The 26,629-nt window shown below is 41.2% G+C and overlaps 2 protein-coding genes, 1 long non-coding RNA gene and 1 pseudogene across 5 annotated transcripts; 3 read left to right on the top strand and 1 right to left on the bottom strand.

Annotated features, from left to right (window-relative positions):
• Nucleotides 1-11,545: 11,545 nt before the first annotated feature.
• On the top strand, nucleotides 11,546-12,383 carry LOC309863503 (annotated as a pseudogene). The gene has a single exon. The product of its transcript is annotated as an uncharacterized misc_RNA (transcript).
• Nucleotides 12,384-12,514: 131 nt separating this feature from the next.
• On the top strand, nucleotides 12,515-12,982 carry LOC309863947 (10 kDa heat shock protein, mitochondrial). The gene has a single exon (XM_082729200.1). The coding sequence runs from the start codon at nucleotides 12,547-12,549 to the stop codon at nucleotides 12,853-12,855; it is 309 nt and encodes a 102-aa protein (XP_082585326.1). The 5' UTR covers nucleotides 12,515-12,546; the 3' UTR covers nucleotides 12,856-12,982.
• A 2,088-nt stretch (nucleotides 12,983-15,070) lies between these two features.
• LOC309863363 lies at nucleotides 15,071-16,569 on the bottom strand. Of its 2 annotated transcripts, none has more exons than XR_014311006.1 (3): nucleotides 16,489-16,569; nucleotides 15,810-15,907; nucleotides 15,071-15,370 (listed from the first exon to the last, which is right to left on the bottom strand). It is a non-coding gene; the product is annotated as an uncharacterized lncRNA (long non-coding RNA). The 2 variants fall into 2 exon arrangements; XR_014311007.1 differs by lacking the exon at nucleotides 16,489-16,569 and adding an exon at nucleotides 16,380-16,447.
• On the top strand, nucleotides 16,522-20,936 carry RPS3A (ribosomal protein S3A). The gene is made up of 6 exons (XM_082728140.1): nucleotides 16,522-16,853; nucleotides 17,579-17,682; nucleotides 18,029-18,216; nucleotides 19,712-19,920; nucleotides 20,488-20,597; nucleotides 20,767-20,936. Exons 1-6 carry the CDS (start codon nucleotides 16,792-16,794, stop codon nucleotides 20,886-20,888), a joined length of 795 nt encoding a protein of 264 aa, XP_082584266.1. The 5' UTR covers nucleotides 16,522-16,791; the 3' UTR covers nucleotides 20,889-20,936.
• The last annotated feature ends 5,693 nt before the right edge of the window (nucleotides 20,937-26,629 follow it).

Below are 26,629 nucleotides of genomic sequence, written 5' to 3'. Positions count from 1 at the left end.
GGGGTTGAACTCAAGCCTGAGGGCTTAAACTCACACCCTTGAAATCAAGAGTTGGATGTTCTAGCAACTGACCCAGCCAGGCTCCCTCACAGTATTTTTTAATTTCCATTTTGCTTTCTTCTTTAACCTTTTGGGTATTTATGAGTGTGTTGTTTAATTTCAACATACTTGTGAATTTCCCTGAATTCTTTCTGCTACTGATTTCAATTTCCATTTTCTTTCCATTCTTGTGGGAAAACATACTTTGCATTATTTCTATCCTCTTCAATGTATTTGTTTGTTTTTATGGCTCAGCATATGGTCTATCCTGAAGGGCTCTATGGATGTCCATTAGAGCTAGTTGGTTTATAGCATTGTTTAAGTCTTCTATTTTGTGGCTGGCTTTTATCCAATTCTTCTATCCATTTTTGAAAATAGAGTATTGAAGTCTCCAACTATATTGTACAATGAACTCTCCCTTCATTTCTATAAGTTTTTGCTTAATGCATTTTGGCAATCTGTTGTTAGATGTATGCATGGTTACAATTGTTATAGCTTCCTGACATTCATTATAAAATGTCCCTCTTGGGCGCCTGGGTGGCTCAGTGGTTAAGCCGCTGCCTTCGGCTCAGGTCATGATCTCAGGGTCCTGGGATCGAGTCCCGCATCGGGCTCTCTGCTCAGCGGGGAGCCTGCTTCCTCCTCTCTCTCTCTGCCTGCCTCTCTGCCTACTTGTGATTTCTCTCTGTCAAATAAATAAATAAAATCTTTAAAAAAAAAATAAAATGTCCCTCTTAATCTCAAAGAAAATTTTTTGTTAATTGATTTTTAAATCTCTTTTGTCTGACAGTAGTAAAATCAACTCCAACTTTCTTTTGTTGTTTGCATGATATAAGCTTTTTCATTCTTTTACTTTCTATTTGTATCTTGGAATCTAAAGTATATGTCCTGTTGACAATATATAGTTGGATTTATTTTTTTTTAATTTTAAAAAAGATTATTTTTATTTATTTGACAGAGAGAGAGAGACCAGAAGCAGGGAGAGCAGCAGGCAGAGGGAGAGGGAGAAGCAAAACTCAACCCCAGGACCCTGGGATTATAACCCAAGCTGAAGGCAGACTCTTAACCAACTGAGCCATCCAGGCACCCCAATGGGATTTTTTATATCCAGTCTGACATTGTCTGCCTTTTTACTGGATTGGTTATACCATTCACATGTAATGCTATTGGATTAGATTTACACTTACCATTTTAATTTTCTTTTCTCTATTCCTTGTTTTTTACTGTGTTTCAAGAGGGGTAACCTGAGTTGCTCCCTAGCCAGTATATCCTAGGTTTCCAATCCAATATTGAATTTTACATTATAGATTCTAGGTGATAAATACATGAGTCTTGCCCAGTGGTTCTTAAAACATGGACTCCAAACCAGCATAATCAACTGCACTTGGGGATTTGTTAGAGGAAAAAAGTTAATTTTGGTGATCAAACTTGGGTTTGAATCCCAGCTCCACACTTAGGGCTGTGATTTGGGGCAAGTCACTAAACAACTGAGTCATATTTCCTCAAGAACAATCTTATCCTACAATATTGTGAGGACTAAACAAGATTAGTGAGATAAGGTAAATAATTCTACTACTAGATCAGGACTTCCCTAATGCTAGTTTTCTTTCCCATTACTATAATATAAGAAAAGCTTCTACTGTTTTCTCAGTACTTTCAGTATAACTACCAGGGGCTTAAATTATTTTTATTTTTTATTTTATTTTTTTTTAAATTTATTTATTTGACAGAGAGAGATCACAAATAGACGGAGAGGCAGGCAGAGAGAGAGAGAGAGAGAGAGGGAAGCAGGCTCCCTGCTGAGCAGAGAGCCTGATACGGGGCTCGATCCCAGGACCCCGAGATCATGACCTGAGCCGAAGGCAGCGGCTTAACCCACTGAGCCACCCAGGTGCCCCATTTATTTTTAAACCATTTCTCATTTCAGCAATTATTAGGAAGGAAAAATGCAGAAATAGGAATAGGAATAGAAAACATGAGGTTGTGTGGTAGTAAAAGAGTGAAAGAGAAATCCAGCCTGAGCTCATCTTTCAAAGTGCTCAGAAAAATTAGATGCAATTTAAATACTACCCTGGGTACTGGTATATGCTCAAGGACTGGAATAATAGCAATTAAAAAGAAATCATTGTTCTATGTATTTTTTACTTTTACTGAGAGCATGGCAATAATCCTGTGTGGTAAATAAGGTAGGCATTACTAGCTCCATTTTACAGAGACTTAAAACTCAGAGGGATTAAGTGCCTTGTCTGTGATTACATGTTGGTGGGGAAATTGGGACTGAAGTCATGTCAATTAATTGCAAATATCATAATATCACAATTTTTGAGAGGGCCTCAAAATAAAGAACCTATGAAGCAGATAAAGGTCACTATGTAACTAGAAAATCACTATGTAACTAGAAAACCGCATAAATTGCATAAATAAATATCTGATTAGCAAGAAATATTTTGTTGCAGTGAATACCATTGAAAAACCCTATTTAAAAGGTTCTCCATGCTACTGAAGAGGAGACCCTATGCTATTTGTAATACTGATTTTGGGAGTAGAAGGTAGGAAGTGTAAATGTGGATATTCATTCTGACCAAAAATTTAAACAACATGCATAATGTTTTTGAAGTCTTTATAATTTGACTTGACCATACATGGATTTTATGGTAATATGCACATTGCTGTCTTACTATAACATTTGAAGGTGTCACTGAGTGGAATACATGTATAGATTAGGTACTGTGCAAATATACAAGGCTGTATTATTCAACCGCCATAGCATACTATAATTTTTGAGGACAGATCCTATGTTTCTCCCCCTGATTTCACTGTTCCTGCCATTAATGAGTAAATAAACACATAAATGAATAAATGAATGCACTTTCTTTAAAATCATCCTTTGTTTACTCCCCATTTTGTCAAAAACACCCTTCTCTGTTTCTGACCTTTGACATTTACAGTCACTATTCTCTCTTGTTAGTCAAAATGTTTCCACCCAGACCCAGATTCAGTTCTCTCTAGAACCAAGATCCTTTCTTCCCCAGACCACTGATTTATCCCCTACCTGACAGATCAAAGTGATTCTTGCAGTTATTTTGATCATATCTTGGGTCCCTTGAGCTGCTCACATGAATTTGCTCATCAACATTTCCATTATTCTACTCATTTCTTATGAACCAAGCTTCTAATCAAAATCAGCACATTCAAGATGGTTTCTGGTGCTTCCCTTTTCCTTTTCCCTTTCCCAAGTCTGTTATTTTTACAGCACCTTTCATATACTTATTACAGTGTTCCACATCTTCTTATTATTTTATTTTAAAAGTTTATTATTTTTTTAAATTAATCTCTACTTCCACAACATAGGGCTCAAACTCACAACCCTGAGATCCAGAGTCACATGCTCTTCCAAATGAACCAGCCAGGCACCCCCACAGCAAAAATAACAGTTGTGTGGGTATCAAAAAAAAGTGAGTATCCTCTGAATGTCTGGTTCTTAGTGATAGCAGTTGTAAGGAATCTAGTTTGATTGTACCACGGGGTTTTTGTAATGACATTAATATCCCTATGTACGGATTTATTCACTTATTTTTAAAGATTTTATTTATCTGACACAGAACAAGAGAGAGAGCCAGAGAGAGAGCACAAGCAGGGGGAGCAGCAGAGAGAGAGGGAGAAGCAGGCTCCCCATTGAGCAGGGGACTCTCTCTGGGACTGGGATCATGACCTGAGCCAAAGGCTGACACTTAACCGACTGAGCCACCCAGGCATCCTCTGTGTACAGATTTAATCTCAATTTTCCTTCTCAGTTCTCTTGCTCTGCTTCCTGGAACAAGTTCCTCCTATCTGCTCCCAACAACAAACCACACAAACCATGTGAGCAGGGGAGCCCTTTCTCTAACAAGAACACACTTTAAATTTAACAAGGTTAATGATAGAGAGGTGTTGACAAGAGTGCAACTGGGCAGATATTTGTTTTGGAAAAGAGAAAAAGAGAGTTAAGAGTTACTGAGCACTGCCTACATGCTAAGCCCTGTGCTAGGCTTCTAATGTATATTGTGCCACTTAAACCTTGCAATAACCACAGGGAGGTAGGTATTACTTCCACCAAGCTGTGACAAAACAAAGACAGTATAGTCACACGGCAGGTGACAGAGCAGTGATTTGAAACCAGGTCTCAGTACAAAATCCATGTTCTTTCTATTATATCTTGCTGCCTTTTAACATTTTAAAGTTCTTTCGGGGGCACCAGGGTGGCTTGGTGGGTTAAAGCCTCTGCCTTGGGCTCAGGTCATGATCTCAGGGTCCTGTGATCAGGCCCACATAGGACTCTCTGCTCCATGGGGAGCCTGCTCCGTCCTTTCTCTCTGTCTGCCTCTCTGCCTACTTGTGATCTCTGTCTGTCAAATAAATAAATAAAATCTAAAAAAAAAAAAAAATTCCTTTAAAAAACAATGTTCTCATTTTCAAATACATCATCCCCTCTATATGACTCTGCAGATTATCTTGGGACTTAAAGAAATTTACCAGGCCTCTACTATGTTTGGCATGTCCAAGAAAAATTCTATAGCATTCAGAAAATCCAGCTGATCCTTTGTTGTAGTATAATAAAAAGTGCCAGTGGCAACAAGATAAGGAGCTTAAGCTAGAATGCAAATCTGCGTTCTACTTCCTTAATAAAGTTTTACTATGGAAAAAAATGTAAAAAAACAACCACAACTTCACTCTGTCAAGAAATCCTTATCTTGGGGAGCCTGGGTGGCTCACTCATTGAGCGTCTGCTTTGGCTGGGGTCATGGTCTCAGGGTCCTGGGATTGAGCCCTGCAGCATCCGGGTCCCTGCTCCCAGCTCAGCAGGAAGCCTGCTTCTCCCTCTCCCACTTCCCCTGCTTGTGTCTCCTCTCTCGCTGTCTCTCTGTCAAATAAATAAATAAAATCTTAAAAAAAAAAAAAAAACAAAAACAAAAAACAACTCCTTATCTCATTGCCAACTGGTAATAGTTTGTTGACTGGTAATCGTTCTGATGGCTGTATTTGGGGAAGCACTAGTGTAGGGTGTTTTTTAATAATCCCATCTAGAATACAATGAAACCTCATTATTATACAATACTTTCTCTTTGTAAATTGAAAAGCAAGGAGAAAGCTATTTTCTCAAAGAAAAAAGGTAATCTGCTCTAATGTAAAAATTTCAAACAGGATTCATCCCTTAATTGAGGCATTCATTCATTCATTCATTCAAGACTAGTTTACAAAGAAAGGTACTTAGGACAGAGCCTGCCTTCTGCTCAGAGGGAGTAGGGCAGGTAAGAACCAATGTAAAAAAATTATTATTATACAATGTGATTATCCTTGCATCCTCTTTTTATTCTCACACAACAATTCATCAGCAAATTCTGTTCTTTTTTTTTTTTTTTAAGATTTTATTTATTTATTTGACAGACAAAGATCACAAGTAGGCAGAGAGGCAGGCAGAGAAAGACAGGAGGATGCAGGCTCCCTGCAGAGCTGAAAGCCCAGTGTAGGGCTCTATCCCAGGACGCTGGGATCATGACCTGAGCTAAAGGCAGAGGCTTTAACCCACTGAGCCACCCATGCGCCCCAGCAAACTCTGTTCTTATCTTCAAAATATAACCAGAATTTTCAAGGCATCCCTCTACCCTGGTCAACTGCATTTCACCACTCCAGAGATGTCATTTGCATGTTAATCTCTATGAATGGTGTCCTGTTCCCACCATTCTTCAACCTCTTGCACCTCCTCCTCTAGCTCCCTAAACCAAGCTACCATCACCTCTTTTAACTTCTTAATTCTATTCTTGCTCTATTACATTGTATTTTCCACACAAGAGTTGGAGTGTCACTCCACTGCTCAAAAATCTCCAACGGCTTTTTAGCCTATACAGAAAAATACCCGAGTCCTTGCTGAAGCCTGCAAACTCCACATTATCTCAAGCAGGCAACAAACTTATTTTCTAAAAATGACAGGCGATAAGACTGAATTGGGGATGGGAGGATCAGGGTGAGGGACTGGAATGTTCAGACATTTTGAGAAGTAGGGGAAGGTAGCTGACAGGTAAAGGACTGATAGGGACTGCAAGAACCCAGGTGAGATGTGATCTGATTAATTTCTAACAGTTCTAGCCTCAGCTATGCAGTTTTCCCTACTCATGCCACGAAGGTAAGGGTAAATGTAAGGTTAGAGAAAATGCATGTTAGTTTTTGCTGCAGAACAAATTCTCTCAACGTTCCATGACTTAAAACAACAAATATGTATTATTCATCACAATTCTAAATGTCAGCAAGGTAGTTCTTTTGTTCCAGGCTGGCTTAGTTGGACAAAATGGTCTAGAATGGACTTCTTCAAATGCCTAATGATTGGCAAAACAATTGTTCTGGAGAGACCTCAACTGGGGCTACTTATTTCTACTTTAAAAGAGCTCTCATTCTCCAGCAGGCTAATAGCCTTCTTAGTGAACTAAGAAGTGTTCTAAAGAGCAGACAGCAAGGTCCATATGTGCCAGCATTTTGTTTGTTTGTTTGTTTTGTTTTGTTTTTTAGAGGGAGAGAGAGCACACAAATGAGCAGGGTGGTGGGGCAGAGGGAGAGGGAGAGATAGAATCTAGAATCCTAAGCAGTCTCCACGCATAGAGGGAACTCAATCTCATGATCCTGATGACCTGAGCCAAAAACAAGAGTCAGGCACTTAACTGACTGAGCCGTCCAGATGCCCCAATGCCAGCATTTTTTAAGCCATTGGCTTGAGTCACATTTGCTAATGTCCTTGATCAAAGCAAGTCACATGATCAAGCAGTTAGTGTAGGAAGGACTGAACAAGGTCAGTACAGGGAGGAGTGAAAAAACTGGGACCTACACAATCACAAAAGTATACTGCGCAATGAACTTGATTTAGGGTTTTCTGGGAAGGGTCAGACAAGAATAAGGCTATACGGAAGTTTAGAGATTCTCATCAAAGATGAGAAAGTTTGTTGCTCAAATGAGCAACCATGGGCTGCAGCTGAGAGGAAAAAGAAATGAGATCAGGACGTATTTACAGACTGAGAGAAAATGATGTTAAATGATCCTGGAACCCACTGATGGATGTCATTCCTACACCAAGCAATTCTCAGACACCAGCTGGATGTGCTACAATTGAAATCAAATTGTTTAAAAAGATTTTTATTTATTTATTTATTTGACAGAGAGGGAGAGAGAGATCACAAGTAGGCAGAGAAGCAGGCAGAGAGAGAGGGGGAAGCAGGCTCCCCGCTGAGCAGACAGCCTGATTCAGGGCTCCATCCCAGGATGCTGGGATCATGACCTGAGCTGTAGGCAGAGGCTTAAGCCACTGAGCCACCCAGGTGCCCTTGAACTCAATTATTATACTACCTATCCAAGAACAGCATCAGATCCCACAGGTGATGTGCTCCATCCTTTGAGACTGCCACCCCACCTCAGACAACAATCGCAAGTCCAGACTATCACCTGTTTCTGACTGGCTGTGGATCTGCGGTCCCAATGATCCCCTCCTTGGATTAATTTGATAGAGTGGGTCACAGAACTCTGAGAAACATTTTCCTTACTTTACTAAGTAAGTTAACTTTTGATTTACTTACTAGTTTACTAAGTTAGTAAGTTAACACTTAGATTACTGATTTATTATAAAAGGACAAAACTCAGGAACAACTAGATGGAGGAGATGCATAGGGCAGGCTATGGGAAAAGGGTGCAAAATCTCCATGCTCTCTCCAAACACACCAGCTTCCCCACATCTGCATGTGTTCACCAACTTGGAAGATCTCTGAACCCTCCCATTTTGGGTTTTTATTTTTATTTTTTTTAAGATTCATTTTATTTTAGAGAGAAAGTGTGCATGAGTGAGCAGGAAGAGGGGGAGAGGGAGAGAGAAGCAGATTCTCCATTGAACATGGAACTAGATCCCAGGACCCTGAGATCAGGACTTCAGTCAGCTGAAATCAAGATTTGGAGGCTTAACTGACTGAGCCACCCAGGCACTCCCTTGCCATTTTGGATTTTTAAAGAGGCTTCATTGCATGGGCATTACCAACCACTGACCATTGATGATTCAGAGAGGTAGGACAGAAAATTCCAACCTATAAATACAGGTTTGGCTCTTCTGGCAACTAGCCCTCATCCTTAGGTGCATCCAAAACTATTAACATAACAAGAGACACCTTTACTGATCTCATCCCTTAGGAAATTTCCAAGGGTTTTTGGAGCTCTCTACCAGCAACGCAGAGGAAGATGTAAATATGTATTTTTTTTTTATTATAAATCACAGTGTCACAGATGTATTAAAGAGAATGAAGGTCTCATGAGAAAGAGGATAGTTGGGGTACCTGGGTGGGTTAGATGTTAAGCAGGGTCCTGGGATCAAGCCCCTCATTGGCCTCCCTGCTCAGCAGGGAGCCTGCTTCTCCCTCTCCCACTCCTGCTTGTGTTCCCTCTCTCGCTGTCTCCCTCTGTCAGATAAATATAAAAACTTTTAAAGAGAGAGAGAAAGAGGATAGATGTGTTGGTAGCAGTGGGGAGGGAGCTGGGAAGACTAAAGTTAGAATAATATCTAATTATAAGGCTATAGGATTGACAAATTAAATATTTTAAAAAGCTCAAACACTGGGATATTTCATAAGCAATATTCACTTTAGAAATTATGTTTTTAATTTTTTAACAACAGCTTTTTCAGCTATAAAATTCCCCTTTTAAAGTACACAATTAAATGTTTTTAGTATATTCAGAGTTGTGCAACCACCACCAATATGTTATTTTATTTTAATTTTCAACTATTCATTTTATACTTAATGTCATAGGAAACTTGACAAGAACAGAAAAAAAGGAATACCACTCTAGTACAACTATGTTGACTTCCTCTGAGTCTGATATAGATGGGCTCACAAAATAACCTGAGAGATTTTAAATTGTTATTTCTTGTGGTTTTTTCTTTAAATTTTTAAAAAGGTTTTATTTATTTATTTGACAGAGAGAGAGCTCACAAGTAGGCAGGGAGGCAGGCAGAGGGAGAGGGGGAAGCAGGCTCCTCACCGAGCAGAGCCTGATGTGGGGCTGGATCCCAGGAACCTGAGATCATGACCTGAGCAGAAGGCAGAGGCTTAACCCACTGAACCACCCAGGTGACCCTCTTGTATTTTTTTTTTTTAAAGACTTTATTTATTCATCTGTCAGAGAGAAAGAGAGAGAGACCACACAAGAAGGGGGAGCAGCAGGCAGAGAGAGTAGCAGGCTCCCTGCTGAGCAAAGAGTCTGACAGAGGACTCTATCCAGGACCCCAGGATCACTACCCCAGCCTTAAAGCAGATGCTTAACCAACTGAGCCATCCAGTTATCCCAAGTTTCTTGTGTTCAATATGTCTTTTTTTTTTTTTTTTACTGCCTTCTGCCTTTTATATAGTTATGATGAAGATGGAAATAAATTTTATATCTTTCATTGACTACTTTATCATAAGTATTTTCATTTGTCTAAACACTGTTCATACTCATATTTATAATAGCTGGGTAATGGTATACCAAATGAGTATATCATAATTTACCATTTCTTTATTATTATTATTATTATTTTTTAAAGATTTTATTTATTTATTTGTCAGAGAGAGAGGAGCTAGAGCGAGCACAAGCAGACAGAGTGGCAGGCAGAGGCGGAGGGAGAAGCAGGCTCCCTGCCAAGCAAGGAGCCCGATGTGGGACTCGATCCCAGGACCCTGGGATCATGACCCGAGCCGAAGGCAGCCGCTTAACCACCTGAGCCACCTAGGCGCCCCACTTTATTATTTTTTTAACATGTAAGAATCATCATCCTTTTTACTATTTATTTAAATATTTATTTATTTTTGAGAGAAAGAGAGTGTGTGTGTGTGTGAGTGTGGGGGGGGGGGTGGGGGCAGAAGGAGAGGGAGAAAGGTTTAAGCAGATTCTGGACTGAGCTTGGAGCCCAACGTGGAGCTCAATGTGGGGCTCATCTTCTGACCCCAAGGGTACTACCTGAGCCTAAATCAAGAGTCTGAGGCTTAACTGTCTACACCACCCAGGCATCCCTTCCATTTCCTTACTTTAAAGCATTTAGGTTATTTCTCATCTTCTAACTTTATGATTAAGACTGAATAATACTTTATACATACAGGTTTTCCCCAATTTTATTTCCTTATGATATATTTGCAGGACACTGATGGTTTTTGAATCACATGGACAAATTACTTTTCAAGTGGCTTATCTTTGTAAAATACCAACAGGTATGAATTAGAGAGCACTAGTTTCACTGCAATCTGGTTAGCATTTAGTAATACCATTTAAACATTTAAGATAACCTCATCTGCAAAAACACAAACTTGCAATTATTTTGTCAGGATGACAACCAAAGTAAGATTTCCTCAATTTTTCTCCATTTATGGAAGACATTTCTAAACATCAATTAAATGAATGATCTACTGTTCCCCAAACTTCTAAACAAAAATTCTACTTAAAATGCTATTCCTGGGACGCCTGGGTGGCTCAGTCCATTAAGCCGATGCCTTCGACTCAGGTCATGATCCCAGGATCCTGAGATAGAGTCCCACGTCGGGCTCCTTGCTTGGCAGGGAGACTTCTCTCTCTGTCTCTGCCTGCCACTCTGCCTGCTTGTGCGCTCTCTCTCTGACAAATAAATACATAAATAAAATTTTTTAAAAAATGCTATTCTTGGGGCACTGGGCTGCCTCAGTCCGTTGACCATGAAACTCCTGAACTTGCGTTTGTAAGTTTAAGCCCCATACTGGGTGTAGATACCTTAAAAATAAAATCATTAAAAACTATTTCTTTTTAGTAAGGAATTAATTGTCCAAAACAGGATGGGGGTGGGGGAGGAATAAACAAATACCAAACTGCTTTTACCCTAAGTGTATTTCTTGGTTCCAGATAATAGGTACACCCACTTGGATAGCCACTCTGGGTGACAGGGACATAAATCCAATCCCAGGATCCATGGGAGGTATGAACTCTAATAGGAGGTCCTCCCTTCAGCAAACTGTGACCCCAAAGGGTTACACCATTAAGAACTGAATTTAAAGTAGGACACCTACAAAGAATTATATCTGCATTTGAACCTCCTGGGTTGCCCAGGAAGCCTAAAGCCAAAAAAGCTGGTTTACATGCCTTCAGGACTCCAGCAGCGGACTGTACCCGCTACTTTACCTTCTGGGGCTGGGGGCGGGGTGGGGTGGCGATGGGGGGAGTTGTGGGGTAGGGGCGGGGCCTCGAGGGTGATGGTCCCGAGGGGTGGGCGCTGGGGGCGGCCGCACCCCCCACCCGGCTGAGTTTCTGACTCTACAAAGGTTTTGGCCGCAGTGGGGGAGGGTCCTGGTCCCCAGCTCTGCCAGACCCCTCCCAGCATTTTAGGTGCCCCCGTGGCTGGGACATCCCAGTTCCTCTTGGTCCTCCTCGCCCAGGCTGCGCAGCCAGCCCAGTTCATCCAATGCACGCTGCCCGCTGGCCGGACCGCCCGCCCCCCACCACAGCCATGGGCACAAGCAAGAAGAAGATGCAGATGCTATAGCCAGACAAGAAGAATGCCATCAACCCTGCGGAGCAGGCCGACGCCCATAAGAGGCTGGCTGAGAACCATTGCAAGCAGCTGCAGGAGGAGCAGCAGGCCTTCCAGAAGAAGCTGAAGGGGACTGAGGATGAGGTGGGAAAGTATTCTGAGTCAGTGAAGGATGCCCAGGAGAAACTGGAGCAGGCCAAGAAGGCTACCAACGTGGAGGCAGATGTGGCCTCCCTGAACCACTGCATTCAGCTGGTAGAGGAGGAGGAGCTGGTCCAGGGAAGCTGGAGGAGGTCAGCAGACGAGAGTGAGAGAGGAATGAAGGTCATTGGAAACCGAGCCATGAAGGGTGAGGAGAAGATGGAGCTTGAGATGAGGGATGAGGGATGAGCAGGAGATGCAGCTGAAGGAGGCCAAGCACATCTCTAAGGAGTCTGCCCGCAAATATAAGGAGGTGGCCAGGAAGCTGGGGACCCTGGAAGGAGAGCTGGAGCGCCGGGAAAAGAGAGCAGAGGTGACTGAGAGCTGTGCCAGGCAGCTGGAGGAGGAACTCTGAACCAGGGACCAGGCCCTCAAGTCCCTGATGGCCTCAAAAGAGGAGTATTCAACCAAAGAAGATAAATACGAAGAGGAGATCAAACTGCTGGAGGAGAAGCTAAAAGAGGCTGAGACCTGAGCTGAGTCTGCCGAGAGTCTGTGGCAAAGTTGAAGACCATCGATGATCTGGAAGAGACCTAGGCCAGTGCCAAGGAGGAGAATGTGGAGATTCACCAGACTCTCGACCAGCCCCTGCTGGAACTCAACAACCTGTGAGGGTTGCTCTGCTCCCAGCCAGGCTGCCCTCCCACCCCAACACAATAAAATGGATGTTACTCAGAAAAAAAAAAAGTCATATCTGAAGAGACTATCTTCATCACAAGCCTCAAATTATTCCCACAGAGCTCTAGAGCAGAGTACGGACTGCGGCGGCCGGAGTCATGGCAGGACAGGCGTTTAGAAAGTTTCTTCCCCTCTTTGACCGAGTTTTAGTTGAAAGGAGTGCAGCTGAAACTGTAACCAAAGGCGGTATCATGCTTCCAGAAAAATCTCAAGGAAAAGTGTTGCAAGCAACAGTAGTAGCTGTTGGATCCGGCTCTAAAGGAAAGGGTGGAGAGATTCAACCAGTTAGTGTGAAAGTTGGAGATAAAGTTCTTCTCCCAGAATATGGAGGCACCAAAGTAGTTCTAGATGACAAGGATTATTTCTTATTTAGAGATGGTGACATTCTTGGAAAGTATGTGGACTGAAATCATTATTAAAATGGCATGAAGTGAAGCTGCCCATTCCAGTGAAGTTGTGAAATCTTTCATCATGTAAATAATTTTCATGTCTCTTTTATAATAAACTAATAGTATCCAAACTAAAAAAAAAAAATTATTCCCACAAATATTAGTTTTCACTTTTTTCAGATTTTTATTTATTTACTTATTTGAGAGAGAGAGAGGGAGAGGGAACAGAAGAGAGATTGTGAGTGGGGGGGAGGGGCAGAGGGAGAATCAGACTCCCCTGCTGATCAGGGAGCCTGATGTAGGGCTTGATACCAGGACCCCGGGATTGTGACCTGAGCTGAAGGCAGATGCTTAACTGACTGAGCCACCCAGGTGCCCCAAATATTAATTTTCAAATGCAATGGCCAGTACACAAAGATATCTAGAAACTAGACTCTACTCAAAGAACCAGCGCAGAAACAGGCAATAGAAACAGACTGAGAAAGAATTCAGATACCAGAATTATCATACAGTGACTATAGAACAATTATGCTTACTGCCTTCAAAGAATAAGAAACTACAAAGTGACATAAATTGAAAAAGAACTAAGTTGACCTTTTAGAAATAAGGCACAGTAATCAAAATTTAAAAATCATTAGATCAGTTTAAGAGATTAGTCACAGATGAAAAGAAAATCAGTGAAGCAATTTGACACTTTACTAGGTTTGATGCAGTGTGACATTTTTCTGTTCCATTTTATTCTATCTGAATTTTCAAATTCTCAGATGGTTGAGACCCAATAACCTGATTTCACATGCCCTGGGCTGTCTTTTATTCATCATAATTAAATTAAAACAGATAATTGCACCATTTAATGTAACAATGTCAAGGAACGTAATTTTTTTTTAAAAGCTTTTATTACAAATAGAGGATTCAAATATGTACCTCTGACAAATCCCTTATGTGCTCATTTTGCTAGAAGAAACTAGATGCAATTGACTTCATTACTGCCTCCTCTGTGGCTTTTTTACTCTTGGGCAGAAGGAGGAATCAGATTGGGAAGAAGACAAGTTTGATTTTAATTCTGGAATAGGTAGCCTTGGGGTCTATAACATTTTCCACTGGGAAGGTTTTAAACTAGTGAACTGCCACCTATGAAGTAAATTTAGGGTTACTCTAAGTATAGAATTAATAGAGTTTATTAGACTCAATATTATATTTATAAGGACTCATTGATTTCCATTGTCACTAGTTTTCACCAGCCTGCAGTGAGACAAGAAAAATATGATCTAAAGAGGTTTTCATAAAGTTGATTTATTTATTTAAAAGGACTGACTTGGGGCGCCTGGGTGGCTCAGTGGGTTAAGCCGCTGCCTTCAGCTCAGGTCATGATCTCAGGGTCCTGGGATCGAGTCCCGCATCGGCTCTCTGCTCAGTGGGGAGCCTGCTTCCCTCTCTCTCTCTCTCTGCCTGCCTCTCCGTCTACTTGTAATTTCTCTCTGTCAAATAAATAAACAAAATCTTAAAAAAAAATAAAAATAAAAAAAAATAAAAGGACTGACTTTTTAGAGGATATGTTCTTTATTTTTATTTTGGGGTCAAAATATAACTTAAAAATGAAGTGATACAGATAATAAATGGCAGTTATCTTTTTTAATAGGTTGGTAAAATTCAAAAATTGCAATTCTATTGGTTCTAAAATTATTTTGAAAATCTGGATTGATCCATAAAGTCCAAAAGACTGGGAAAACCACTGATGTTATCTACCTCTTATTTTTTTATACAACAAACATTTTGAGGGCCTATGATGTGCTAAGTGAAAGGGCTACAAAATAAGAAAATGACCGCACTGTCACTCCTGCTGACAGTAAGAAAGGAACAGGTTTAATCCATAGTTACTAAGAAGTTAAGTAGTATTAGGTCTTCTGGGAACGGGTCTGAGGGAAAGCCGGTTTGTCTGGGGACTCCAACTCTTACTAAAAGAAGAAATGAGGCTAAGCAGTCTTACAAATGCACAGAGGGAAAAGGAATGAGGGAAGAGAAAACTGTTTAGGGTAGGGAATTTTATTTTATTTATATATTCTTAAGACTTTGAGAGAGAGAAAGAGCACGAGCAGGGGTCGGGGCAGAAAGAGAGAAGCAGACTCTTCGCTGAGCAGGGAGCCCTCAATCCCAGGACTCTGGGATCATGACCTAAGCAGAAGACAGATGCTTAATAACTGAGCCCCCAAGGCGCCCCGAGGGTCAGGAATTTTAAACAGGGGTTGGAGACCTGGTAAAGGCCAAGATGTAGTGATAATGAAAAGAGATGAGGAGGGCCAGATAAAAGAGTTTTTGTTGGCTTGGCTACGGACTTTAATTTTTGTTGTTGTTGTTATTATTGTGAAATTGCAGTAAACAAACAAAAAACCCAAACCATGCAGCACCTGGGTGGCTCAGTCAGTTAAGCATCTGCATTCAACTCCGGTCATGATCTTGGGGTCCTGGGATTCAGTTCTTGCTCAGCGGGAGTCTGCTTGCTTGCCTTCTCCCCATGCTTGCTTGCTTGCTCTCTCTCTCTCAAACAAATAAATAAATAAAATCTTAAAAAAAAACCAAAAAACAAAAAAACAAACCCAAGCCATTTACCATATTTACCATTAAAAAAAATTTTTTTAATTAACATATAATTATTATTAGCCCCAGGGCATCTTTACCATTCTTAAGTGCACAGTTCAGTAGTGTTAAACATATTCGTATTGTTATAAAATAAGGACTTTATGGTGTAAGCGCCTTAGATTAATGTTATTACTGAAAGATCTCAGAATAGGATTGGAGATTTAGGAAGACTGTTTTGGATGGTGGGAGTAGTAGGAGGTAGGGGATGGAGGTTAGGAGGACTGAAAGGGATTAGAGGATTAAAGGTTTGTGGGGCCTTGTGAGTGGGAACCGGTTTCTGGCTTGGTCACAGGGTTTTTGCCAGAGGGAATGTTAGGGACCAGAACTCAACGTACCTCTGGCTGAGTACCAGGCCTGTATGGGCCAGCTTCCCAGGGGCTGCACTACTTGAAGCTGTGAGCCTCATCTAACCAGGATGTATTCTGTTAAAACCCTAGAATTAAAAAGACTTTTTTTTTTTTTTTTTTTGCATTGGTTGCAGAAAAATGAAGTTTGGTGATTTTCAGCTTTTCTTGAAAAATTAAAATCTTTAATTTTGTAAATTAAAGTGGAATCATAGTGGAATCATAAGACAGTGGAATCATAGTCCCTCAAGGAAACAATCACATTAACTTCGTTTTAATGTATAATAAACCGACAGAAAAGTGCACAAGTGTGTAACTTGATGCTCACCAGTGACCATTCCCCACTAACCAGCAATCCTATCAACATGCGGAACACTCCAGTATCTCTGAAGTTATTTAATACTGCTTATTCAAATCCTACTAATTTATTTAATCCTACTAATTTATTTAATCCTACTAACAACCTTATGAGGCAGATTATATTACTATCTCCTTTTTAAACACAAGGAAACTGAAGCACAGACAAGCCATCAGGCTAAATATTGAAACTAGCATTTGAACCTGGATCTGCTGTCTGATTCTGAATCCCACACTCTCCAGAAAAAAAGAGCGAACCGGTAAGTTCTTTTTTAACAACGTGGAAAGGCGGCCTCCTGCCACCGACACTTACTTCCGGGCGTCAGAGCCACGGAAACCACACGCCACCACTGGCTCGAACCTGAGGCCGCCAGCGCCAGCGCCCGCCCCTCCCGAGCGCGGCGTCCTGGAGAGCCGCCCGCGGCGTGCTGCGCAGTCTCCACACACGTGAGGGCGCTGTCGCAGCTTCAGTCGGAGTTCCTCTTTCTGTTGTCGCGATATCTTTGACGCCGGAAAAACGCAAGACCGAAGGTCCCGTAGATGGCACGCCTCTCCCGGTACGCCTAAGTTCTCGCGTGAGTTTTACTTCCGCCCTTTTGGCTCCCTGAGCAGCGCCATGGCGGTCGGCAAGAACAAGCGCCTTACGAAAGGCGGCAAAAAGGGAGCCAAGAAGAAAGTGTAAGTGTCTCCTGTCCTGGCCCCCAGCTTTTTGGGGTCTTGCTGGGCTCGGCAGGCGGGTTCTGGATGGTGGTGTGAGCCGGATGGTGAGGATGTCAAGTGGATTGCGAGGGCCGTACCGAGTTGGTAAACTCAGAACGGCGGCCTGGGGGGGTATGGGTGCTGCATCGTTACGGGCTGGTTTCTTTCCTTTGGCCTTTCGGGTCTTGGGCGCCCGCTTTTGAGCGAAATTGTCGATGATCTTTGGGGCTTGGGTGTTGGGTTTCTTGGCATTGTAAATTTCACGGGTAGTGGATGGTACTACTCCCGAGAGCTTGTTCACCCGAGACCCCGCACCCCTTCCTCCGCTTGGGCCAGGTGGGACCCTTGGAGTTCCTTTTGGGTTCGTGTGAGTCCTTGCAGAGCCAGGGCTACCACTACGTGTTTTCATGCACCCGGAAGGTTCAAGAGACGTGCATGTAACTTGGCGGCAGTGCTTCTTGTGAAGCCGAAGAAACGATGGGGTGGGAAGTGTGTACATTTATGGCGTAACTTTTTCGGTGTCCGGTCTGTACAGTGAAGCAGACCGTGGGAAGAGCTAAGTTTGCACCTCCCTGAAGGGAGTAGGTTCTTAGACTCCAGTTGCTTACATGAGCCATTTATGATCCTTAGAATGAGGAAAGTTTTAAAAACTCAGTAAGAGTTACGTGATCTGCGGTAACAACTTACTTGTTTTTAAAATACAGGGTTGATCCATTTTCTAAGAAAGATTGGTATGATGTGAAAGCACCAGCTATGTTCAATATAAGAAATATTGGAAAAACACTAGTCACAAGAACTCAAGGAACCAGTGAGTATTTTCTCGTTTTGTTTTTTGTTTTTTAAATACGCCTGCTGGTGGGAGAACTCAGTAGAATGGTCGCAGCTTTGGCCACGGTGGTGCTTGTTTGGTACAACACTTGGGGAAGGAAGGTGGTGCTTTGAGAATTAGTTAAGAAAATGTGCTTAGGTATTATTTGAGTTCCTTGTGAGGATTGTCAGTAAGTCATGGGTGTCCACATGGAATTAGGCTAACAAAAGTTAGGGTCTTTATAATTTACATTAACTTTCTAAGTTCAACCTTATGCATGAATGTTCTTGGCTGGCTTGACTTTATGTGGTTCTTAATGATAAAAACACAATTTATTGTTTTCTAGAAATCGCTTCTGATGGCCTCAAGGGTCGTGTATTTGAAGTGAGTCTTGCTGATCTGCAGAATGATGAAGTTGCATTTAGAAAATTCAAGCTAATTACTGAGGATGTCCAGGGCAAAAACTGCCTGACCAATTTCCATGGCATGGATCTTACCCGGGACAAAATGTGCTCCATGGTCAAAAAATGGCAGGTAAGAACAGAAGTTTCTTAGTGCGTGGTGTTCTAGCGTGCATGGTCAAGGATGCCCTTTTCGGAAAAGAAGGAACATATGTGATTGAAGTAAATTGTATTTCAAATCCGACGTTTTGTAGCTTTTATCGAGTGCTGACTCCGGGATTGGCACTCTTGAACTTGAGTAAAGCAGTGAGTGAGCCATGATCATCGTATTTAACTGGAGTTCAAGATATATTTATTATCTTTTTTTCCAAGTTTTTGAAATTAGGTTATCAGAGTTGGTAAGAGTGGCAAAGCTTCTTGTGAGGTTGGAATCTTTGCTCAGTTTCCCAATTGTGTTCTCTTTGGCAAGTAACTTAAAGCTTGCTGGGCTTTGATTCCTTTATCTAAAATGATATGTAGGTAAGAGTATCACTTCTTGGGAGTTACAAAGATGAAATAAAAGAGCCATGAAAACATGCTTATACACAGAATTTGTGCATAATGCACAATGCTTTGACACAAAGCATTTAGAAGGCATTGTTACTACAGGAAATAATAATTACATTGGTTCAGATGTGTTTGGCTAACCAGTTTTGGGATGTTTTGTATATGGGAATGAGTGATGACAAAATGTTTCGGTCCCAAATGATACATACTGATTATACCGTTACATTTATTTCTGACATTCCCTGAAGGTTTTATGGTTGAATTTCTGGAAATACTCTAACGTCCTTTCGCTATACAGTTTACAAAATGCAAAGACGGTATTTGTTTTTGTTGTTACCTAAGGTAGTTTTCATTTTTTACTTGAGGCAAAAATATGAGTAGTTAGTGGATTACTTACTAACATTTTAGTTGTGAAATTAAATATTTAATCATCATCACACTTTAGTTTGGAACAAAAGTTACATTTAAAAATATGCATTTAGGGGCGCCTGGGTGGCTCAGTGGTTGGCTCGGGTCGTGATCTCAGGGTCCTGGGATCGAGTCCCGCATCAGGCTCTCTGCTCAGCGGGGAGCCTGCTTCCCTCTCTCTCTCTCTGCCTGCCTCTCCGACTACTTGTGATTTCTCTCTGTCAAATAAATAAATAAAATCTTTAAAAAAGAATGCATTTAGTGTTGTAGTAGTATTTCACCTCTTCAGACAATACTTTTTAAAAAAGAGTGACCTAAGTGTAGACTAGAGTCTCAGAACGGGTTTTCTTAGATGCAGAGGTATATAGTTGATTGGTGGGAAAAAAGTCTGGCATCTAAAAGAAATGGGGCTGGATGCTGCTGAGATTGGGATAGAAGTGTTCACCTAGGGTAGAGTGTTGAGAGAACTTGGTATTTATTTAATTAGACATGAAGGATAGTAAGATTTGGAGTAACTGGGTAAGTTCACTTCAAGGAAGTTAATTCTGTAAATTAGGCGTTTAGTTTGTATGATGATCATGTACTTGATATTTCTAGCATTTTTATATTAGAATTTGAGGGCTGTAAATTAATAACATTAAAACCTGGTACATCTGACTATCTTTTTTCACTAGACCATGATTGAAGCTCATGTTGATGTCAAGACTACCGATGGTTATTTGCTTCGTCTATTTTGTGTTGGTTTTACTAAAAAACGGAATAATCAGATTCGGAAGACCTCTTACGCTCAGCATCAACAGGTCCGTCAAATTCGGAAAAAGATGATGGAGATCATGACCCGAGAGGTTCAGACAAATGACTTGAAAGAAGTGGTCAATAAATTGTAAGTGTTTGTTTTCCTCACACCTCATAACAATGAATCTCTTCTTATCCCTCTGATGAAGGACTTCTCAGGCTGTGTTTAAATCCTGTCTGTGAAGCTGTCTGGCTATATGTCCCTTAAAATATTTTAAGTGCTCAGTAAATGTGATTTGGTTTTTTTATCCTTATTTGAATGAAGCAATCTCATAGTGAGACCTGAAGTATAGGAAATGTTTTTGTCTTAATTAGAAAATATACTGAAAAGGCTAAACTTTCTACTGTCAGTGATGTATGGGAATAGATGATGACAAGATGTTTCGGTCCCAAATGATGTCCACTGATAAAACTTAACATTTTTCTGATGTTCCCATGCAGTTGGTTTGAGAGGGTAGAATAGAAAAGGCAGAAAGATCAAATGCTGACTTTCTTACTAACTGGCTGTATAATTTAGGTCATTTAACCTCTACCCTTAGAAGGACTGTCTTACAAGACTGTCCTATAAGAGCACTGTCTTGCAAGAGGATTTGAGTGGATTAAATGAGGTGGGTATTAATGTGTATATATTTATCCTTTCTTTACTGGTTTGCAGGATTCCAGACAGCATTGGAAAAGATATAGAAAAAGCTTGTCAGTCTATTTATCCACTCCATGATGTCTTCGTTAGAAAAGTAAAAATGCTGAAGAAGCCCAAGTTTGAATGTAAGTTAAAAAGTCATAGGATTCCTGAGAAAAATGTGCAGCAAGATATATTGGTGTTTTGTTTTTTTGAGTCCAGATAATCTTTTTTTTCTGTCCTGCATATGTAGTATTGAAGACATTGTTTTAAGAAAATGGTGTGCTATAAAAATTCTTTATTTCTTTCTTTTAGTGGGAAAGCTCATGGAGCTTCATGGTGAAGGTAGTAGTTCTGGAAAAGCTACTGGGGATGAGACCGGTGCTAAAGTGGAACGAGCTGATGGATATGAGCCACCAGTCCAAGAATCTGTTTAAAATTCAGACATTCAATGGTGACAAATAAAAAATCTTATTTGTGATGTTCAATTTCTGATTATTCTTTTTAATAATGTAGGCTTGGTGAATCAGATACTCTGAACTGATGATGACGCAAACTTTTCTGAACTGTTGAATGGATTTTATCCATTGCTCTGGGTTACTAAATAGCTGCAAAAGGTAGTGATCTGGATGGAAGTACTATAGAGGGGTAATAAAAGGAAATCTTTTTTTTTTTTTCTTTTTTTAACGTGTATGTTTTTTAAAAAATTGTTTTTTCTTTTTTCAGGTTTTGTTTATTTATTTGACAGAACACAGGCAGGGGGGGAGCAGCAGAGGCAGAGGGAGAACCAGGCTCCCTGCTGAGCAAGGAATCTGACCTGGGACTCAGTCCCAGGACCTTGGGATGACCTGAGCGGAAGGCAGACGCTTAACTGTCTGAGCCACCCAGGCATCCCTTAAATGGTTCTTGAATCATCTGGAAGGCTTGTTAAAATAATGGCAGGGCCCTGCCCCAGAGCTTCTGATACACCGATTGCAGTGTGAGACCTGAAAACTTGCCCTTTTTTTGAAATTTGAATTAACAAAGTTTCCAGGTGATGGTGATGGCCAGGGACCATACTTGGAGAACCACTATGCTAGACTGATTGAATAATGGGAAAAGCCCGTTAACTTTTTTTTTTTTTTTAAGGTTTATTTATTTGACAGATCACAAGCAGGCAGAGAGAGAGAAGAGGAAACAGGTTCCCTGCCAAGCAGAGAGCCTGATCCCACGACCCTGAGATCATGACCTGAGCTGAAGGCAGAGGCTTAACCCACTGAGCCACAGGCGCCCCTAACTTTTATTTTTTTAATCTAAATGATTTTTTCCCTAAAGCCTCAAAATGTCATATTGTGTACTAGTACTGGGAGTTGAACTTGGCTAGAGAACTTGGTTGTTGATACCTGTTAATAAGTGGGTATTTGATGTTGCACACTAGCCAGTAATTCCTTTTCTATTTTTTACCCATTCTTTTCTGTAGTCCTGCTCACCTCCAACTTTCTCATTTTCAATCAGCTGATGACCTTAAAATCATTAGAAGAGTTTAAAGTAGATGAGAGAAAAGAACTTGACAATTCCCAGTCTGCCGTGTATGTATACAGTGGCATTTTTGCCTTCCCTCTTGGTTAATCAAGCTCATGGCTTTAGCAGTTTTTACCTTTATTGGTATTTATTTGACCATTCCCTTCCATCAGCATACACCCTACCCAAACCCTTTGTAGAGCAAAGCTCAAAAAAGTTGACGATACATACTTTTTCTTGGAAAGTGAGTTTTTTGTTTGATGTTTGAGTAAACCATTTTCATTGTATCTTAATTTTACTTTTAAAATTACCCAGTTAAACACATCCACAAGCTGTTGGCTGTGAAAGTTACAGTGACTTCATCGCTAAGTCTAAATGGTCTTTTTATGACCTTTTATGTGCCTCTAGTGGCATTTGACAGTTGATTTTCTTCGAGAATTTTTTTTTAAACATTTTATTTATTTGTCAGAGAGAGAGAGAGAGGGAGGGAGAGCGAGCACAGGCAGACAGAATGGCAGGCAGAGACAGAAGCAGGCTCCCTGCCGAGCAAGGAGCCCGATGTGGGACTCAATCCCAGGACACTGGGATCATGACCTGAGCTGAAGGCAGCTGCTTAACCAACTGAGCCACCCAGGCCTCCCTCTTCGAGAGTCTTAAAAAGATTTCCTCCCATGTCAGTAGCCATTACTAGTTCATCTCAGACTTGTTGGAGAGGCCTAGGGCTTAGTCCTTGGACAGTTATTAGTACTCTCCCTAGATACTATTCAGTATATATATATATATATATATTTTTTTTTTTTTTTTTAAGATTTTATTTATTTATTTGACAGATCACAAGTAGGCAGAGAGAGAGAGGAGGAAGCAGGCTCCCTGCTGAGCAGAGAGCCCGATGCGGGACTCAATCCCAGGACCCCGAGATCATGACCCGAGTTGAAGGCAGAGGCTTAACCCACTGAGCCACCCAGGTGCCCACTATTCAATATATTAAACTGACTTCCAGATTTTTTATTTCTAGCCTGTACCTTTCTTTGAACTGTAGGTTTGTCTATCCAACTGCTTACTTGATATCTTTACTTGAATAGAGAATAGGCATTTCATATTTGACAGGTCTAAAATGGTATTCCGGATCCTAACAGTTTATACTACTCTTAGGTTTTAGGCCAAAATCTGGTCATCCTTGACAATTCAGTTTATTCAAAATAATATCTGGAATCTCACCATTTCTTTCTTTCTTTTCTTTTTTTTTTTTTTTTTAAGATTTTATTCATTTATCAGAGAGAGGGGGAGAGAGCGAGCACAGGCACACAGAATGGCAGGCAGAGGCAGAGGGAGAAGCAGACTCCCTGCTGAGCAAGGAGCCTGTTGTGGGACTCGATCCCAGGACGCTGGGATCATGACCTGAGCCGAAGGCAGCTGCTTAACCAACTGAGCCACCCAGGCGTCCCAATCTCACCATTTCTTAACCAACTCCATTGTGATCACTTTTGTCATCATTACTAACCAGATTGTTACTGCCCATGGTCTGTCCACTCAAGGCCCAAATTGGAATTGTCCCTGACCTCTTACCATTCCTTAACTTTCTAACCAGATTGCCCTCACTATTCCTGGATGGGATAGGTACATTGGTAACCTTAAGGATTTGGCACTTGTTCTCCCTGTGCTTGGAATGCTGTCCCCTTAAATGTCACAGCACTTGTTCCTTAACCTCTAAATCTCTCTAAGACCCCCATGATGGGCTTGGCCTATTAAAAATTGTGCCATATCCAGCATTCCCAATTTCCCATTAAACTTTTTTCTGTAGTTTTGTGTCTACTAGAATGTTCCATGAGGATTGCTTTTTGGTCTTGTTCACCACTATACCTCTAGTGCCTAAGAGTTCAGTGTTGAAAAAGGAATGATGTTCCTATGGTGAAGAAAATGTTTTCAGTGAAAAACATTAGTTGTACATTTGGATCTCAAATACAGGGGCTTCCCTTTCCAGGGCGGACAGAAGTTGGGTCTAAAAAGGTTACTGAGGGTAGGGTTCAGGAATTGAGTTAAATGGTTTTTTATTGGTGTTAATCAGTCAAGCTCCAATCTGCTACATCTATATAGGGCTTGGCATAGTTCTATCTTAAGGGTTCATTTGAAAGTGATTCAGAAACAATGTGTGATTGGATTTTTTTTAAATGGTTCAGCCTGTTTGATGGTGGATTTAATTAAGTTACATTCTTGGCCAGCTTGAAGGTGGGTAACTTCCAACCAGTGGAAAATATGTAAAGGGTAATTCTGTTTCCTGTTTCCCTTTTAAATCTTATAAACTTAATACATAGATCCTAAGTGTTCACACGTGGCTTTTCTCTGGCTCTAATTGGAACAATTTCACTTCGGTCTTTCCTTGGAAAACAGCTGCTGTAACCAGGGATACAGGAACCTTCAAAAACAAGCTACTGAAGAGCTTCGTGTTCAGGCATGATTGGATTAGGCAGTAAATCTAACAGGTGACCTTAAACTGGCTTTTGCCCTTTTTTTTAAAGTGGCTTTTGCTTCTGAATGTTGAGTTGAGAGGTATTTGAAAGTATGTACTAATGTGGAAAAAAATGCTTGGAAGAGTATCATAGATAATTTGGGTGCACATTATGTAATTCTACAGGTTGTTTTTTTTTTTTAAAGATTTTATTTATTTATTTGACAGATCACAAGTAGGCAGAGAGGCAGGCAGAGAGAGAGGAAGGGAAGCAGGCCCCCTGCTGAGCAGAGAGCCCGATGTGGGACTCGATCCCAGGACCCTGGAATCATGACCTGAGCTGAAGGCAGCGGCTTAACCCACTGAGCCACCCAGGCGTCCCTGAAAAACTCCAATAAAACACAGGACCTGCTCACCAAGTAGTTTCTTGGGACTGCTTGGGTGGATTTAGAATATTTAATCTTTTTAGTAATCAAGGCAGGTCTCTTGACCTGCTACAAAAGGAGGCCCAACTCCTTGGAGGCTTTGGGTATTGGAGAAAGCATACGTCTCAGTAAATGGACCTTTCCGGTCAAGTAAAAATGGCAGCAGCTTTAGCATCTCCATTTTGCATGAGGTTGTGACAGTTACTCTTGGGAATCCGTGTCTCCCAACCCATTGGCTGAAGCATAGCTGCTAGCTCATGGGGGCCCTCACTTCATAGAGATCCCCTATATACACACTCTCAATCACTGGTGGCTCAGCCAAGCTGCAAGCTGATGGTACTCATTACCAATGTGGAACTAAAGGGAGTGGTCACTGCTCAGTGAGCTGAGGCAGTTCTCACAGACCTGCCAATCCGTCCCTTGATCAACAGTCCCCTTTGCTGACTCTTTGCCCACGGCCTAGCCATCTGGTCTGCCACTTTAAAGACTATATTCAGGCAGATTAAAAACATCCCTTTTTTAGGGCTGTGAATTGTGGGAACAAATTGCAGCTACTGATTGGGCCATCTGGTAAAGGCCAGCTCTGACATGACCTAGTAGAATCAAACTACTGATCAAGCCTGCACCACCTGGATTGCCACCACACACGGCAACACATTCACCATTAAGGGCTGTTAAGAAGTGGAGTAACTGAACTCTCAAATATCACTAATGGAGTGTAAAATGGTACAACACTTTGGAAAACAGACAGCCTTTTTTTTTTTTTTTTTTAAAAAGGGAGAGCGAGTGAGCGAGCCCAGGTGAGCAGAGGGCGGGTCAGAGAATCTCAAAAGACGCCCTGCTGAGCTGGGAGCCTGACGCAGGGCTAGATCTCACAATCCTGAGGTCATGGCCTGAGTTGAAATCAAGAGTTGGCCACTTACCTTAAACTGAGCCACCCAGGCGCCCCAGACAGGCAGATTTTAATAAAATTAAATATGTACCTATTTCACCCCTTAACAATTTTACTCCTAGATATTTATCCAGGAGAAGTGAAATCCTATGTGTGCAAAGGACTTAAGAATGTTAATACTAGTCAACGATAAAGCTGGGGGAGGGGAATGCAGATACCAGTTTTATTCATAATAGCTAAAAACTAGAAATAAATCAATAGGATAAGTTGTGGTGTATTCATATGATGAAATACTACTGAGAAATAAAAGGGAACCAACTATATTACACAAAACATGGATGACTCTCAAATATGTTGAGCTAAAGAAACCAGAAGAGTAGATACTATGTTATTTCATTTTAATGACATCCTAGAATGGGCAAAACCAACCTTTAGTGATAGAAATCAGAACAGTGACTGCCTCTGCAGGGGGCAGGGGGTGGGACAGGAGAGCAGGATGTGATCATTGAATGGAAGGCGGCATGAGAAACTTTGTGGTGATGGAAATGTTCTATGTATTTACTGATGGTTTTGAGTGTACAGAATTGCATACTTAAGTTCTACACATTTTATGCAAAGTATGCTGCAAATTAACAGCAACAACAAAAAATGGATCTTAACCAGCTACGTCATGGACATGCTGCATTTTAGTATCTGTCACATTCTGGAATATGCTTTCCATTCTATGAGCTTCCTCCTTCATATCTACTTCAGTCTGGAACCAAATCTAAATACACTTGTTTGTCATAGGCTTCTGGGCCACCCCAGGATTCAGGACCTTGGCTCCATGTACAGCTCAGCACCGAGGCTTAGGCATCATCTCCAGGAACCACGCCAGATCTGATCACAATGTCCAACATTCCAGTGGTTATGGTT

This window comes from Mustela nivalis (genome assembly GCF_964662115.1).
Source record: "Mustela nivalis genome assembly, chromosome: 4".
Lineage (NCBI taxonomy): Eukaryota > Metazoa > Chordata > Mammalia > Carnivora > Mustelidae > Mustela > Mustela nivalis.
The sequence above is the reverse complement of the archived record's forward strand: the minus strand, read 5'-3'. Positions and strand labels throughout refer to the sequence as shown.